The sequence below is a fragment of the Pyrus communis genome, chromosome 17 (genome assembly GCF_963583255.1).
Source record: "Pyrus communis chromosome 17, drPyrComm1.1, whole genome shotgun sequence".
NCBI classification, from domain to species: domain Eukaryota; kingdom Viridiplantae; phylum Streptophyta; class Magnoliopsida; order Rosales; family Rosaceae; genus Pyrus; species Pyrus communis.
Genome location: NC_084819.1, coordinates 9845344 through 9861263, shown reverse-complemented (window position 1 = coordinate 9861263; position 15920 = coordinate 9845344). Strand labels below are relative to the sequence as shown.

The following is a 15920-nucleotide window of genomic DNA, read 5'->3' as shown; positions in this document are numbered from 1 at the left end:
CCCATTTCCACCAGCTGCTTCATTTTCAAACGCGGCTGTTGATCTAATGATCTCTTGCTACTAGCAAGTTTTGGAGTATTAACATCGTTCTTTTTAAAATCTGATATTTTTCTGTTTCTTTGGTCTGAGTGTGTGATGGCCCGTTCGAAAAAGTCAATCAATCAGTCTGATCAAATGATACAATGTAGGGTGGGCACACGAGGCCTTGTACCTGCGGGTCGGGACGGGTCCATGTAGTTGGAGGTAGGTACAGGACAGGTCCAAATATTGTAAACTCAAAACGGGGCAGGGCAGGACGAGGCTCTATAATAAGTGAGGCGGGGGATCATAATATATAAGAAAATGGGCCCCCAGCCTGGATCGTTCAATTGTACATTATATGAGATTAAATCTCCATCTTCTTAAACATTAGATCACCCTCTCTCCATCGTTTTCATTCTCTCTAAGTCTCTCTGTATCTCTCGATTCCTTGAAGATTCAAATCGAAGTATCAAACTCGCCTCTTGACTCGAATTCGCAACCACAACGGTTGCGCAGTGCTCCATTCGTTCGTCTCTCATCTCTTGGTCTTTCCTTTGTCGACTCTATCCTCCAATTTACCTAACTCGAGACACGACCTCGAGGTCCTTGCTCTCCCTACTCGGACCACCACCATCATATCTTTTCAACTCCGACCACCACTCTACTATTATGTTCAAAGTCTTCAATTTTAAGTATTGATTGTTAAAGATTAGGATTCAGGGTTGTCTAGATATAGGAATTTTGGGGGTGTGGACCTAATAATTTCTAGTTTTCTAATTTTTTTTTTTTTTGTTTAAATGAGATTGGAATATAAGAATTTTTAGATTTGGGGTGTTGGGGATCGGTGGGCAAATATTGAGGCGGCTCAATATTAACATGTTTATCAGTATGTATGTTCACTGTTGGGGTGTTGAGGAACAACACTTTTTGTGATTGAAAATTTGGAAATTTTATTTGTTTTTAACTAATTGATGAAATTGTCTGTTCACAGTATTGCGTTTTTGTGATTTTGATAATTCGAGAATGTGTTAATTGTTGAATCCGATTGTTTGACGAAGTTGTTGATTGAATCCGACTGTTCTGGAAAATAATGGATTGGGCTCGTGGACCCATTTCAATTCGGCCCGTTTTAAACAGGTTGAGTTAGATCTGGTTCCAAAACTCAAATTGCCTATAACCGGGCCAACCTGCCCTGTTGCATTTTAAAATGAGTCTAGTCCGGTTCCTTCAAATTTGGGTCTAGCCTAACTCATGCCCACCCCTAATCAGTGGTCCAGTGGAGGTGTGTAGTCAGGATACAGATTGTCTTTGTGTAAAAGATGCAAGGGTATTATTGCATTTTAGAAAGTTTTATTAAATGCTACTATTCACTCTGCCTCTTGAAAAAAAGTTGTTTTTCAAAGCAAGTAGACCCTGTTTCTGTTTTTTTTTTTTTTAATTTAATTTTATTTTTTATGCTTTCTATTGTTATTGACATCAAATTTTTTTTTTTTTTCAAAAGTAAGTACTTTTTTTGTTTTTACTTCATCAAACATATTTGATGTTCCAGATTTTTTAATAAGATGCTTTTAAATTTTAAAAACTAGGGTTTAGTTGTACACCCAATTAGAGGTGGGTTCAAAAAATCGAAAACCCAAAACCCAAAACCCAAACATAATACCGAACCGAAATCTAAAAAAATGAAAAAAAAGGGAACCGAATTAGACAAAATCGAATTGAAAACTATTGGTTTGATTTTGGTTTTGGTGATTTTAAAACTGAACCGAACCACACTGAAACAAATTAAATATACTCTAATTTATTTATTTATTTATTTTGGGTTTGCATATTTCAAGACAAACCTATTACAATAAGGCCCACGGAAACAAGTATGGATTCGGAGAAAATATCTCCCGAATATTGGGTAGTTGTTGTTAAACCCGATAGAATACTTTAAATTAAACAATATACTAAAGAATGTAAAAGTCTCGCGTTAGAAATTGACAAAATAAGATAAATATACGGTGAATGGTTCTACATTATGAATTGGGTATCTTTCGAACTAAAATACAAGTTGTGAACAAATATCATGTTGACTAGTAGTAGGCCACTATTCTATCTATGAAATCTTGACACAACTAACATCGTTACACAGAACAAGAATTCAGAAAACCAAAAGTTCCTAAACTTAAAAAGTCAAATGGCGACAATTAAATAGAAGTTAAATTTTGATAATTCTTTTTCTAGAACTGCTGGATTTGTATTCGGCAGTTTCAATGGTGTTGTCAAATTTGAGGAGCTAATCCTATAGATATTTCTTCAATTATTGAAGTTGGGAACAATAACACTACAATGGCTGTATATATTTACTTAATATATTTACCATATAATGATCAAGTATGCAACCAAAAAGAAAATATCATATTCATCATATTTGACCATCAGGTGGTGAATGTATTAAACACATACATCTACCGTAGTTCGCTAAGACTTGATAAGATAATAGAAAGTAGTCCTCTTCCAAAAGCCTTTGTGCGGTGCACTTGTCATAATATAAATGGATATAAGTTTTTTTTTTTTTTTCAAGTTTTCCTCCATCCGTATTACAACATGTGGTGTACCAGTGTAACCAGCCTGTGTCCTGGATACACCGAACAATCTCTTCACCGTAAACAAATTCGCAAACCATCCTACCTTATTATCGATGATTGGACCTAATTTTTTTTCATTTCTCTCTTGAACGCACCTTTAATTTAGTTGTCTATCCATCCAATCATATACATCAAACGAGGAAAGAGTCCATATAAGCCGGTCTTTTCGGATATTGTTGTCAAAACTTGGTTGCATATCCTGCTGCAGCCACTTTACCGAGATGCATTTCGAAGGGATTTCACAGTAGGAACTGTAGGAGAGTAGATTGATGCACTTGAACAATGAACAGCAAAAAGAGAAGTAAATTGGTTGATTCCCTAAGCAACAATTCCAAACGCTACGTCAAGAGCGACGACGATATCCCAAAACGCGCAAATTTATACGGTATAAGCTGAACTTACATTCAAAATTGTTATAAACAAGTGTCAGTGATTACAAATGCAGATATAATGATCGAAATGACAAAGATGGTAACTTCAGATAACTACTGTTGAAGCTTGTCCATAATGTGGTTCCTTTGCTTTACAGACACCAGCAGGGAAGATCGATGCTAAGCTTCCGACATGCATGTTCTCAAACCATATTTGGTCCCTATTCTTTTGATACTGCGTGTGCTTCATCAATAGCGTCCATCCGCCACCATCTCTCTAACTCGGGAAGTTGTTCATCCCTGCAAACTGTGCATATTAGTTCAGCATATTCACTTGACTGACAATTTTCAATAAATTCAACTTGATTACGTTATAGAACAGATGCACAGCAATTTGACGCTAATAAACTCAACGTAAAAAAAATATTTATAGCAGTTGCACTATCAGTTGCCACCCATTTGTTGCTGGCTTACGACCTACACGGAAGATTCCTTCAGTTTATTAGGTGGAGTGCAAGCCACAAATCTGGAATTAGTGCTACCCGTTTATAATATGATAAGATCACAAAAATGCAGCAACCACCAGCCCTTACCATTAAATGACAGCATTGCTGGGAGAAACAGATGTGATTGAGAAATGAGTCTAGACCACTGCACAGTTAGACTATACCCCATCTAGCTCCACTGGTAAAAGGCTTGCCATTTTCCTACATCATTAACTGCAATCACTTCTTTCACTAGAGTTTGATTTATGAAGCATCAATCTGTACATAGGAGCCCCACGATCCAAGACATGTCGTTCCCAATCTGACTGAACTCCAAAGGGGTTCTCCTTAAGCCACCCTGCATTCGTTACAACATAACTTTGTTCACGCAGAACAGTAAGCTTTCCCTTACCATATTTGTGAAACTGTTCTTTCATTCTCACAGAGACGGTCTCTACGTCAGATTGCAGAAAGACCTACCAAATACAAGAGAAGTTAGCAAGTTGACCTGTCAGAGCCCTGTCATGCAGCTCACCTACACAAAATTTTCAAGATTTTGTATGTTTAACAGTGCATGTTGGAGTATACGCCGTTACTTGCAGTGGTTAGAAGGGAGAGTGAAGGTTGGCAAAGAAAGTAGGCAAAGTTCACATGCAGCTCTGTACTGAAGTGGAGTTGAAATAAAGTACCTTTCCATTAGCTGTAAGGAGATCAGAAATTGCTTCAACTAATGACCTTTGCAGCATACTCCATCTATGTTCTGGTTCACTGAAATCAGGATTCGGACACTACATGGGGAAAATCCCAATTAAATTATAGATACCTATATAAATCTAAGTAATCAGTGGAAACATCACATCACATGTACTCCCTACTTTCAATGTCATTTGCAAGTGAAGTGATAGAGACCAATTTAACAGAGAACTATATCTTTCTTAACTTATAATGCAGAAATGCGGCATCAGGTTGTTCTCTACAAGGAACTATTCGGAAAGTTATCAAACGAATTTTTCAAAAGATAAAGTAAATATATGAATCACAATACAATTCCATTAAAGAAAACAAGAAATTTAAAAAAAAAAAAAAAAAACTCAGTTTACCATGTCTTTTTAGTGTTGGCATGGGAAAAAACCAATATCGGCAGAATGATATTACATTTTCCTAATTCATAAAGTAATAACAACGTCTAGGTACGAACCCTATCTAGACACTTGATTAAAGAGGCAGAACCGTTGTTGGTAGAATGACATTACATTCTGATAAGAGATAGAGTTTTGACCAATAAAAGATAAGAGACATAGAGTTGCAATCCTAACCTGTATTGACACAAGAACTAGCTTTCCAGGGTAACTAGAGATAATCGAACGGAATGTTGATGTTGCATTTGTTGCGATGAAATACCTAATGTAGACAAAAGCAGAACATAGATAAGATGATGAAGCTTGAGCTTTAATGTTAGAAACATCCTATTCTATCAATGAAAACAGCATAGTTTCCTACATCAACCCCAAATTCAAACAGATAGGTGCAAACACACACTCACACAGGCTGCGTCCACTAAATTTAACTTACAAAACTGAACAACCAATTTTATCCGGCACAAGCTAACTAGACATGCACAATACAAAGAATTGCTGGACCTAGTTTAATTTCATGTAGAAGTCAGTTAATCCAGCAAATTCACAAGGACATAGTTGTTTTGCAGCACAAGGATAGAACCCTTACCTGTTTCGTATACCAGACTGGTGAACAGAATCCAGACAACGTTGTACAAGCTGAAAGAAGTTGTAAAACTGTCACTAGTAGATGATAAGAATAAGCAAAAAGAATATAAAAAACTAAAATACTGGAAACCTTTTTATTTATCTCCAAACCAAGAAAGTTCAAATCCTTCCTTATTTTGGCCATCCCGAAAAGGAACATTCCATTACCTGTCATTTATTATTTGGAGTTAGAAAATAACCAGTGACTTCTATGACTATCTCATAATCAAATCATAAAGTTTTTTTCCCCAATATTATAGAAACATTTAAATGAATATTTGTTTATCCCAATCATAAGTTTATCATTTGTATCAAATTTAGCTTCTTGTGAGAACTTGATCATCATGTTTCTCTGTTTTAACTTTCTTACACAGAGAACAAGAACAACTAATAATGTAACAAACTGCAACCTAAAAGTGGAGAGGAGGCGGGGGGGGGGGGGGGGGGGGGGGGGGGGGGGAGGAGGGGGGAGAACCCATAAGAGCATATAAGAAGCCCAAATACTATACCACTTCCAATATCAACTACCAAAGGTTGAGCTGGATCAGAATAGGCAGCAATCCAGTCTATATCAAAAGGGTATGCCTGCAAAATACCACTGCTTTCAGAATTTTGAAAAAAATAATATGCAATGCCGGACAATTGTATGTTTTGGAAGTGAATTGAATCCGAAGGATCTCTTAGCTGAGAGTGAAGTCAGGTTGATGCATCAATTCACATTTTACCCATAAATAAATTTAAACAAAGTGTTTTGAGTTAATGGCCCTTGTGGTAGGAACTACTACCACCATCATGAGATACAAGGCTAGATTCCCAAAGAACTGCAGCTCATGTACTTTCATATATTACAGTGGTTTGGGACAGTCATTGCAAGAAGGGGTTCATTTTCTGATTAACACACATGCAAAATATATACCAATATTGACGTGGCCACCAGATACTAGATGGTCTTTCCAACCATGATGGGTTACAATACAAGACATTTAGTTTTGTCTCATTCGATAATTCTGAATCAATTTTTTTCAAGCTTCTGGTTAAAGTAGTGAATTTTTATGAAAGAAGAGCATGAAACATACCCTATCTAAGGCCATGACCCCCGGAAGTTTTCTTCCCTTGAGAAACTCCCATACAACTGAAGCATTCTCAATCGTGGTCAAATGAGAGACAGAATTTGATTCCTTCACCATTGCTTCGCATGCCATACTCCCAACAACAGTTACGCTGCAGTTGCTTTGACTTAGTTGATTAAGCATTTGGGCCAGTATAGAAGCTCCTTTTGTGCAGTTACTCATACGGAATTTTACTGGACCAATCCAAGTGACTTTCTGCACTTCAAATGAGGGAGGTCTGATAATGAGTCCATGACAAGGCCAGAAACAATGCGTGCTTAAACACTCAACACAAAAGAGAACATAATTCCGTCAAGAAAGAAAATAGAGATGACATCAAGATGGAATTTAACTTTGAAACTTTTGCAATAAAATTTAAAATTTTCAGTTTTCAATGCTGAAAAGTAAACAACCATAAAGGTGCAAAAGAACAGAATAATGAATATGGAGCCCAACACCGGAGTTGAAAGTGAAAAAACCGTCTCGAGGGCTATATTAAGCTTGCTAGATGTCGTGCTTAGATAAAGTACCTGAGCAAACTCTTATGCACACTAAAACCTATCAATAAAACGAAGCATTGTCTAAATACAAAGAGAAATAGTTAACAAATTGATACTGTCACCTCAAAACCTAATTAAATTGGCATTTCAAAACCAAAAAACAATTCCTCTTCCTTATAATAGTACTTTGAAAGTCTTTTGATTTACCTTGCACTTTGTAAGCGTGGAGTTTATATCAACCAACGATACAGGCCCAATATCAATAGGTACCCACCCTAAAATAGGGGAAAATAACTTGGATTAAAACCCAATTTCACAAGTTACTATCATATGAGACTTAGATTGTGCAGTTTCAAAGATATTGTGATCAGCAAAAGCAGTCAAAAGAATAAGTCAATTCATTCATGGCTACATGCTCTAATCATTCATGGAAAGGAAGGGAGTCAAAAGGCATCATATTTTTGGTCAATCAAATGCAGTCTCACCATCTGGAATACCATGAGCAGGAAATATTTCCAATTGCTTCGGAAGGGAATCATTCTTGCACCAAAAGTCTTTTGGATATAGTATCTGTACATTTCTATTGTGTGCAAGCTGGACTATATCTAAAGCTTCTTTAAGTGCCCCATGTTCCAAGAAATTCAAGGGAACGGATATCCCTAAGGCGTGAATTATTTGAAATGACATCATTCCAACAAAGACTAACCCATCGCATATTGAAGCTAAGGAGTGCAAAGCAGCTGCTTTATCAGAGAGATTACCCCCACCAATCTGCATATCCAAAGATAACAAAGTTAGAGTTCATAAGTCAAATTTTAACTGGAGCCAAATAAAAATATAATAGCAGCAAGGGCATACAATTGCTACATAAGGTTTTGTGTCGGTTTCTGCAGCCCTGCTAAGTTGAGATAGGCTCTTCTCAAAGTGGAAACCAGCTAAGTTTCCATAGCAGAAGCGAGCAACTCCACAGGTGGATGCAAGCATCTTATGAGACCGGGAAAAGTAGTCATTAACAAAAATATCAACTCCTGATGACAATACTTGAGCAAATTTTGAACAATTGGCAACTTCCCCTCTAAACTCAGAAAGATTCTCAAGAAGAACAATATCTCCTTTCTCAAAACCTTCCAACTTTGATGCCAGGTTAGAAATACATTGCACCGGAGCAACTTTGTAGTCAACAAGAGATGACAAGAAATCTAATTTATGGAAACCAACAAGCAATAAACCAACTATCAAAATGCTGAATTGTCACACAACTCAAACAACACAACGTTCACTATCATAGAACATCATAATTGTCTAAATTACAGTTATAAACTAAAACTAACATTACCAAGAAGCATTATATACCTGCAACAGACTGTGCAATACTCAGTTTAGGATTAGTTTTAACACTCCAATCACTAGCAAGAACCACTCTAGCCCCGGATTGGCATAAATACTTAATTGTTAATACTGCATCGGATTGGAATCTGTGTTGTTCCACATGTTCATGAAGCAAAAGGGCAGAGTCAAATCTGACCAGGACAACTTTTGCAGCAAGCTCCTCCCTTGGAAATGTTCTGAGAGTCTGCAAGTGAGGCAAGGGATCCAATTCTCCTCCATTGGCCTAAACAGAAAAACCCCAATTGAAAAAATTGAAAAATAATCACATAAAAGAAAAAAAGAAGCAAAATTTAGCTGGTGGATTAGAGTGTTAGAAGAACTTACCTTACAATTAAATGTTAAATTAGTGCCAATGAGATTTGCTCTGAGATATTCGACACTGAAACGGTGACGTTTTGGAGAGAGGCTTGAGGATGTGGGAGAGAAACGGGGACGTTTGGGAGAAGAACCTGAGAATTTGGGAGAGTTGCTGAAAGAGAAAGTTGCATGAAGTTGAACCATGTTTCTGCTATGGAGCCTCTCTGGCTGTGCCCGTTTTAACTTTAGCACGGAGAAGATGAAACGACGTGTCGTTTATTGTGATGGTGTCGCGTTAGGAAACTGATACATATAAACGACATGTATTTCCAAGTTTTAATTCGCATCTTCTACAAAACGAAGCAAAAGGGGACAAGAAGCCCTCTCTCAGAGTTTACAGGAGAAGAGCCAAACGCCGATTCGTTCTTGCATCGCTAACGACGTCGTTTAGGCCAATACCGGAGTTCTAACCTGCCGGAGATTGGAGCTATAATGGCGATGAGTTTGGGCTTCGTTGTTGGCATCCTGGGAGTTGTAGTTCTCTCTCACGCTGCTTATTCAACCGTTCAATGTAAGCCCTAATCGTCTCTATATCTATATCCGTACATACATACATACATACATATATATATATATATATATATATATATTTCAATTTGCATTAGAGAGTAAAAGGAATATAGGGTTTAGTTGTGTGATTGAAATTGGAAAGGTTGGTTGATTTGATTTGATTGCAGACAGGGGATTGTTGAAGATTATGGAGGAAGAGTTTTCAGGACCTCCATTAACTGTGAGATTTAACAAATACAAATTCATGAAATTGGGTTGATTGTGGTTTAGCGTGTCTAAAAGGGTTTATTGGGAATGCAGGTGGTCGCTGAATTGCTTCTAGGGCTAGGGTTCTGTATGTGGGCGGCACTTACTGTCCCGGGCACGTTTCTTTCGATTCATCCCTACTCTGAAGAGAACAGGTACGTATACGTGTTTTATTCTGTTCAATACCTGACTTGGATTTGAGTTCAGGGTGTGATTGGACTATTTTCGATACCTGCAATTGAAAGTTGAAGTAAACTGTAGTCATTGCGTTATGCTTATGCACTTTGCATACAATACCTTTTAATTATAATCTCGAGTTTGAGAATCTGTGAGTTGGCAAGGACTGGATGGAAAGAAGATGGCAACAATCTCAAAATTCATGTTTGGTTCATAGTAAGCTTGAGAAAGTAGAGAACGTACTAACGGGAACTTTTAATTTTCCCTTGAGAAGATAATACTTTGGGAACTTTACCAAATCCTGACAAAATTGGAAGGAGAGAGTTTGAGAAGAAAAACCTAAAGTTAATTCCTTTTTCTTTCTATTTTCACTAATAATAATAATAGGATAATGGAAAGTTAAAGGCCTTGTTTGGTTTTAAGGATTTTATTGGATTGCATAACTCACTGAATTCAATGTGTGTTGAATGAAGAAATGGATGCCAACTCCAAATTTTGTCCAGAGAATTATTTTCCATCTTCAACTTGGATAAGAAACCAGACGAGCACAAAGACTTTAGTTCTTTGCTTTCTCCATTATCAATAAACCCAACATAGGCTAAGAGCTGAATTTGTATGTCTGATTGTAGTGGGGATTATTGATAAGATAATTAGCTGTTCACATGTCCTTCTGAAGATTGTGCAGCAAGCTTACAGATTGAAAAGGGAACTTTCTTTCTTTAAAATTTATTAACTTGTTAAGCTATCTGTAAGGTTAATGGCAGATGTGGATTAACCCTTAATGGCAGATGTGGATTAACCCTCAAGTTGTCTCCATCAGTTATCTAGTTCATTTTTCCTTGCATAATTAACTTTTTATACATCGGTAAGACTGAGGGTGAAGCATTGGTGCATATTGATAGAGATGAGTGGATAACAAATGTGCACTCTTCAACATGGAAAGAACCGGCTATGTTTGCTCTTTTTAGGCATAAACTTTGCAAGAGAAAACTGTGTTAATGAAATATCTCAGTTGCTTTTTATTCCATGGTCTCTGTACTGGAAATTAACAATTGTGGAATAATTGCTAATTTGACTTTGGAAATGCTATATGCAAGATGTTTGATTGGATCATTGACATCTGTTTATTTTGGAGTGCAGGATTGTTTCTCTACCAGACAACCTTGACTTTATGATCTTCAACCATCGTGCCAGAGTGTTTCCCGTGGAGTTGGATTTGAATTTCAAACACTGACGATTTCAAACCATCGTGGAATGTGTTCGACCAAAGCACCGACGATTTCAGTTTCTTTCTTGGCCTTTAGGGTAGAATGGCAGCATTCGGCAGATCAGTGCTGTTTCTGCATCGTGGAATGTGTTCGACCAAAGCACCGACGATTTCAGTTTCTTTCTTGGCCTTTAGGGTAGAATGGCAGCATTCGGCAGATCAGTGCTGTTTCTGCATATGTTTCCATGCGTGTTCTAGTTGTCTTGGATTATGTTTTTGTATTTTCTCTTCACTGTGTATAACCAAAGGCAGATACCTGCTGACTTTATTGTTGCCTTGGCCTAGTCATTTAAAGTAATTTAAACTTGGAGACGATTTAGCTTTCGATATAACTATGCCTGCTTGTCAAATTGAAGAGTTCAATGACATTACTTACCCATGTTGTGAACTGATTCTCCCGGGATTTCTATGGTGTTCCGGAGTACCTTATGTTGTAAAGTTTTTAATCATTAAATATTTGTAAAAGATAAAATGATCATTTTCTTATCGTTTGGTCTTAAATCAAGCTTTTGAATTTCCAATTTAAGAAAGCAGCATGTGATCACTGTCTCCCACTCTTAAGGGAAGTACATTTTCTGTTGGGAAGTAATTTTCGGACATCTCTTTTCTCCTCCTCACCTCCATATATTTTGTACTTGCATACTTGCATGGTGAGAAAAGAGGCGTGCGAAAACCATTTTCTCTTCTTTACTTTAAATTACTACCCAAAAAAGTATAAACGGATCCACTCAAAAGGAATTGAAGACAAGGAGGAGCACATAATTTGCGCCGATCAACTCAATATTCGAATTCAATGTGTCAATACAAATCTCAGATGGTGGGGAAAAAATAATACCCCAAAACAACTTCATCCTAGAAAAATTGGTTCACAAGAAAGCATGGAAATTGAAAGAATCATTCACATTACCTCTAACTAGATTCTACTTGCAGAACAACAGAGTACATAAAAATACCACTCCTAAAATCCCTAGAAAACCAGTCAATCAAATTAATCTACAACTGAGTGAGTTCCTGTGGGTTTTCCATCGACTGTCTAAGAATAAACTCTGCTCTCCTCTTCTTGTCATCCCTCTCCTCGTCTCGCCCGAACCAATATGCTGGTCTTCCGGAACCCTTCTGTTGCAGGCTCAGATGGGAAGGTTGCCCCAGAAACTTCTTCCCGCTTCTGAACTTGAAATTCACTGACGGCCTGGTTTCGGGAAGAAGCTGTCTCCTCTCATCGTCTCCATCCATCCACGCCCCGCTTTTCACCGCTTCAATGGCGGGCGCAAACGCATCCAAAAGGGAAGAACCCGCATTGTTCCCTTTTGCCACTTCGTCTGAAAACCTGGATGGCAAAACTACTTGGGATACTGATACATCTTTCTCCCCCGGCTGGATTGGCGGTTCAAGGAATGGATTACTTTGATCACTCTCGTTCCCCTGTAATAATAACAATCCCTTTCCATCATTACTGCCGCCGCTGCCGCCCCTCAATGCCACTGCTGCAGAGGCTTCTCCTGAACCAGAAGCCTCACCATTGCACAATAACCTCTGCTGCAGACTCAACAGAGACCTCTCAGCCTTCCTCCTCTGCCTAGCCTGCTCGATCTTATCTTCTCGAGGATCGGTCTTCCTCTCATTCCACATTGGTGTTTGGATGTAAGTATGTGGATCAGGGAAAGCCGGCAACCAATTGGGCAAATGCTTACTTGGCGGAGCCTCCCCCATCTGCTCGAAATTTGGGATCAATTTCCGTTGTTTGATCACCGGAAACCAAGGCAATGGCTGTGCAAACGGGATCTCTTCAGCCGAACCCACATACTCGACAATGCCTCTTACAATCCCAGACTTTGCAAAACAATGACCCACCTCGGCAGCACCCAAAAACCCTTGCGCCGACTCCAAATCCTCCAACGCCCCAATAATATCAAACACATTGGATTCGGTTCTACCCGCTAAGTTGGCGTAAAAACTCGACATCTTCCCTAGGTCACGGAGGTGTCTGATGGCAATGTCAGCAAGGGAATCCAAAGCAGACTCCTTGAAGCTCTGAAACCCAACGCTCTCGCATATCTGCGCCACCGCAACTGTCGACAAGGCCCGGCCAAACTCATCAGCTCCTCCTCCACCTCCTGTTCTCCTTGGCGCATCGCTACTTGGTTGATTCACTCTGCTGCTACTGTCCGCATCTCCATGGCTCATATTCAAACCCTCATATCACTCAGCTTTTTCTTCAACTCTCATAATAATCGACCCGTGAGCGCATTCCCGCAAGAACCCACGAATTTTCCCTCCTTTTGCCTCGTTTTCTCGGCAGTCAAACAGAAACATACGAAGGGGGAAAGAAAAATCGAGCTCACACTCAGAAACCCTAGAAAAATCTCAGACCGCAGAGCAGCGAGAGATAGTCAAAATTGAAATGAAAGAAACGCAATTCACGGAGTCTTGTAGCGAATCGAAGACTCCGGAACACGAATCAGAAGCAAAATTGCAGAGTTCGGATTCATATTGAGTGAAACATCGCAGACCCTAAAGGAGTAAGGGGAAGTAAGGCGAGGGAGAACGTTTGGGATATGAAGGGAATTTATGAATTTTTGAAAGGAAAAAAAATGAAATTTAGTAAATTTCTGGTAAGACCAAATAGCAAAATTGGCATCAAAATTCAAATGGGGAAGGAGATATTGGAAAACGAAGAGAGGGAAGGAAGGCGAGGGATTTCGATGATAAAAATTTGAGGGGGGGTTTGGGTTTAATTTTATAGAGATTTCAGTAAACTCAGAGGCGGTATCTGGGCGGTTTAGTGGGCTTGGAATATTGATGGGCCTTCTGTATTGCTGACCAGGTGAGCAAGATTTACTTCTATATTTTTGAAAAGTGTTATTGGCACTTTAAAATTTTCATTTTACACTCCTCACAAATGTATTTTTTTTTTCCTAATATAGAAAGTTTGGAGTGTAGAATGAGATTTTTGGAGTGCTAATAACAATTCCCATATTTTTTTTAGAATTGTTATTAGCACTCCAAAAATCTTATTCTACACTTCAAAACTTCTATATTAGAAAAGAAAAATACACTTGTGAGGAGTGCAGGATGAGATTTTTTGTGACAGCGCGTTCCGAAAATTTTTAAAACGTACGCGTGAAAAGACGATTTTGCCTCTAGTGTAATTTTTACGTTGTGTGGTTGTTTTGAGCTTGGTGTGGCTGGTTGTGGACCACACACATTTCCCTACACTTTTCCTTCACCCTTCCTTGTCCCTGCACCCTGTCCCGTGCCATTTCCCTTCCCATTTTCTATCCCATTTGTACGGAAATACCCCAAAACCCTTGTAATCTTCACAGATCAAAGAAACAAAGTACATATTCATGCTCGTGAGGTCCGTAGAAGTTCAACCATACCCATTTCAGGCAAGAATACCTTCGTTTTCACGTCGAACTCGGGATACCCGATTTTTGTCACTGTTCATGCACACGTAAATTCTTATGTTTTTGGGAATTTCAAGCTTGTAGGAAGCTTGGTGAGGTCCTTAGGAGGCTCGGGGTGGTTCGTTTGAAGGTTTTGGATGGCGGGATCGTGAGTTTCGAGGTTGGCCGGAGTTGGTGGTGTTTTCCCGGCAAGATTTCGTGGATTTTAGCACTTGAAAGTGGTATGAACTTGTTCCTCTCATTGTAAGCTTCAATTTGGTACCAATTTTGTGAAATTTGGTTGAAAAACGAAGAAGATAGGACGATTTGAAGTTTTCCCGATTTTTCGACGCCAACGACGGCCCCGGAGCCTCGCCAAAGAAGACGACGGAATATTCCGTCAGTTTGGACGGAATATTCCTAACGGCGTTAACGGAATCCGTTAAAGTTAACGGAATATTCCTAACGGCATTAACTGACGCCATCAGCGTGCCAGGCAAGTGCCTGCGCATGGCCGGCGCGTGTGGCCGTGCCTTGGCCGACGCGTGGGGGCGCGTGCGACGGTGAAAATTTTTTTTCTAAAAATATGGGGATGTTCCTGAGGTTGAGTAGATCACGTTGGTGTATTCATACATCCCATTTGAGCATTGTATGAGAAGTTATTTCATAAGGTTGGTTATGTGCTTTAAAATTAACGTTTTTATAGTTGTTTCGCATATAGGTGATACCTATCCCGAGGACGAGCGTGGTCACTCGAGGCAAAGGGGTCACGACCCTTCCACATACCAGTGAGTGGGCTTTTGGTTTACCTATATACTTATACTTTTCCCAGAAAGTGAGATGAAACGTTTATTTGTTATATGCCATGCTTATAGTTTGTCATTTATTTACGCATTATGAGTCGCATATGTTTATATATGTTTGGTGCTGCAGACGCACAGGTAAGTGCCAGGTGAGTTATGATTTATGTTTACGTTTAGTAGTGATTTGAGATGCTTAGAAAGCTCTTAACCTGCACCCCCGGTGTTAGTGCTCCCGCCCAGAGTTGGGCACAGTCCTTCACGTGATGTTCACATCCCGCACCACATGCTCATCTTGGATCCAAGTTAGGTGCACAGTCCTGTCATACAGACCACTTTAGGTGGTTCCGACTCGTAGGTGACCCGCGATTATTCGCTCAGCCTTCACGTGATCGTAGCACTTGAGCGTACTTATATTACACCCAGGCTTGTCATACAGACCACTATAGGTGGTTCCGACTCGTGTGCAGGTATAGTTAGTGAGATGGAGATTTGAGCTCTAGATTCAGCCGTACAGGTCACGTTAGGTGACTCCGGCTGACAGATTACGTGGCATTGATTTGTTATTACCTGAGCACTTGCATTTTACTTCGAGGTTTTGACATAGCATATTTTCCGAGCATGATTGATATATTTGTATATTATATTTTCTGGGAAGTATACAGGTTTTACGGCGAGGGGTTAGAACTTGTTTATGAAATGGTTTTTGAAAAGCTTTGTTTTTGCCCACTCACGCTTTTTGTTTTGCGCCCCTCCAGGTTCTAGTTGGCTAGCACGTTTGGTGGCTTCCCTGAGGATTTCCTTGGCATATCTAACAGATTATTACCAGTGTAGAGGACCACCTATGGGTGTGCTTTTGTAGTATCGTTTTCTCCCGGACTGCATTAGGTCTTCGTGCTCTGAACTTTG

The 15920-nt window shown here is 39.1% G+C and overlaps 3 protein-coding genes across 4 annotated transcripts; 1 reads left to right on the top strand and 2 right to left on the bottom strand.

The window, feature by feature from the left end:
• Positions 1–2821: 2821 nt before the first annotated feature.
• Positions 2822–8785, bottom strand: LOC137722352 (uncharacterized). 2 transcript variants are annotated; one of them, XM_068461337.1, is made up of 13 exons: positions 8593–8785; positions 8233–8491; positions 7738–8078; positions 7365–7650; positions 7087–7154; positions 6347–6595; positions 5780–5855; positions 5362–5438; positions 5233–5282; positions 4824–4908; positions 4197–4295; positions 3616–3983; positions 2822–3329 (listed from the first exon to the last, which is right to left on the bottom strand). In XM_068461337.1, the coding sequence occupies exons 1-12, from the start codon at positions 8767–8769 to the stop codon at positions 3738–3740; spliced, it is 2013 nt and encodes a 670-aa protein (XP_068317438.1). In that variant the 5' UTR covers positions 8770–8785; the 3' UTR covers positions 2822–3329; positions 3616–3737. The 2 variants fall into 2 exon arrangements, with proteins under 2 accessions (XP_068317438.1, XP_068317437.1); XM_068461336.1 differs by having other exon boundaries at positions 2822–3322.
• A 125-nt stretch (positions 8786–8910) lies between these two features.
• LOC137722354 (membrane magnesium transporter-like) lies at positions 8911–11137 on the top strand. Its single transcript, XM_068461339.1, has 4 exons — positions 8911–9136; positions 9303–9355; positions 9436–9536; positions 10699–11137. Exons 1-4 carry the CDS (start codon positions 9058–9060, stop codon positions 10790–10792), a joined length of 327 nt encoding a protein of 108 aa, XP_068317440.1. The 5' UTR covers positions 8911–9057; the 3' UTR covers positions 10793–11137.
• Positions 11138–11706: 569 nt separating this feature from the next.
• On the bottom strand, positions 11707–13534 carry LOC137722353 (transcription initiation factor TFIID subunit 8-like). Its single transcript, XM_068461338.1, has one exon. It carries the CDS (start codon positions 13007–13009, stop codon positions 11819–11821), a length of 1191 nt encoding a protein of 396 aa, XP_068317439.1. The 5' UTR covers positions 13010–13534; the 3' UTR covers positions 11707–11818.
• Between the last annotated feature and the right edge of the window lie 2386 nt (positions 13535–15920).

Excerpts from the sequence above, each read along its gene's own strand:
- LOC137722352 (XM_068461337.1), bottom strand. The coding sequence starts at position 8,769 with ATGGTTCAACTTCATGCAACTTTCTCTTTCAGCAACTCTCCCAAATTC. Across the intron at positions 8,492-8,592 it reads ATTTAACATTTAATTGTAAG|GCCAATGGAGGAGAATTGGA; the intron begins GTAAGTTCTTCT and ends TTTTCTGTTTAG. Across the intron at positions 7,651-7,737 it reads CAAAACCTTATGTAGCAATT|ATTGGTGGGGGTAATCTCTC; the intron begins GTATGCCCTTGC and ends TTGGATATGCAG.
- LOC137722354 (XM_068461339.1), top strand. The coding sequence starts at position 9,058 with ATGGCGATGAGTTTGGGCTTCGTTGTTGGCATCCTGGGAGTTGTAGTT. Across the intron at positions 9,356-9,435 it reads TTTCAGGACCTCCATTAACT|GTGGTCGCTGAATTGCTTCT; the intron begins GTGAGATTTAAC and ends TTGGGAATGCAG. Across the intron at positions 9,537-10,698 it reads CCCTACTCTGAAGAGAACAG|GATTGTTTCTCTACCAGACA; the intron begins GTACGTATACGT and ends TTTGGAGTGCAG.
- LOC137722353 (XM_068461338.1), bottom strand. The coding sequence starts at position 13,009 with ATGAGCCATGGAGATGCGGACAGTAGCAGCAGAGTGAATCAACCAAGT.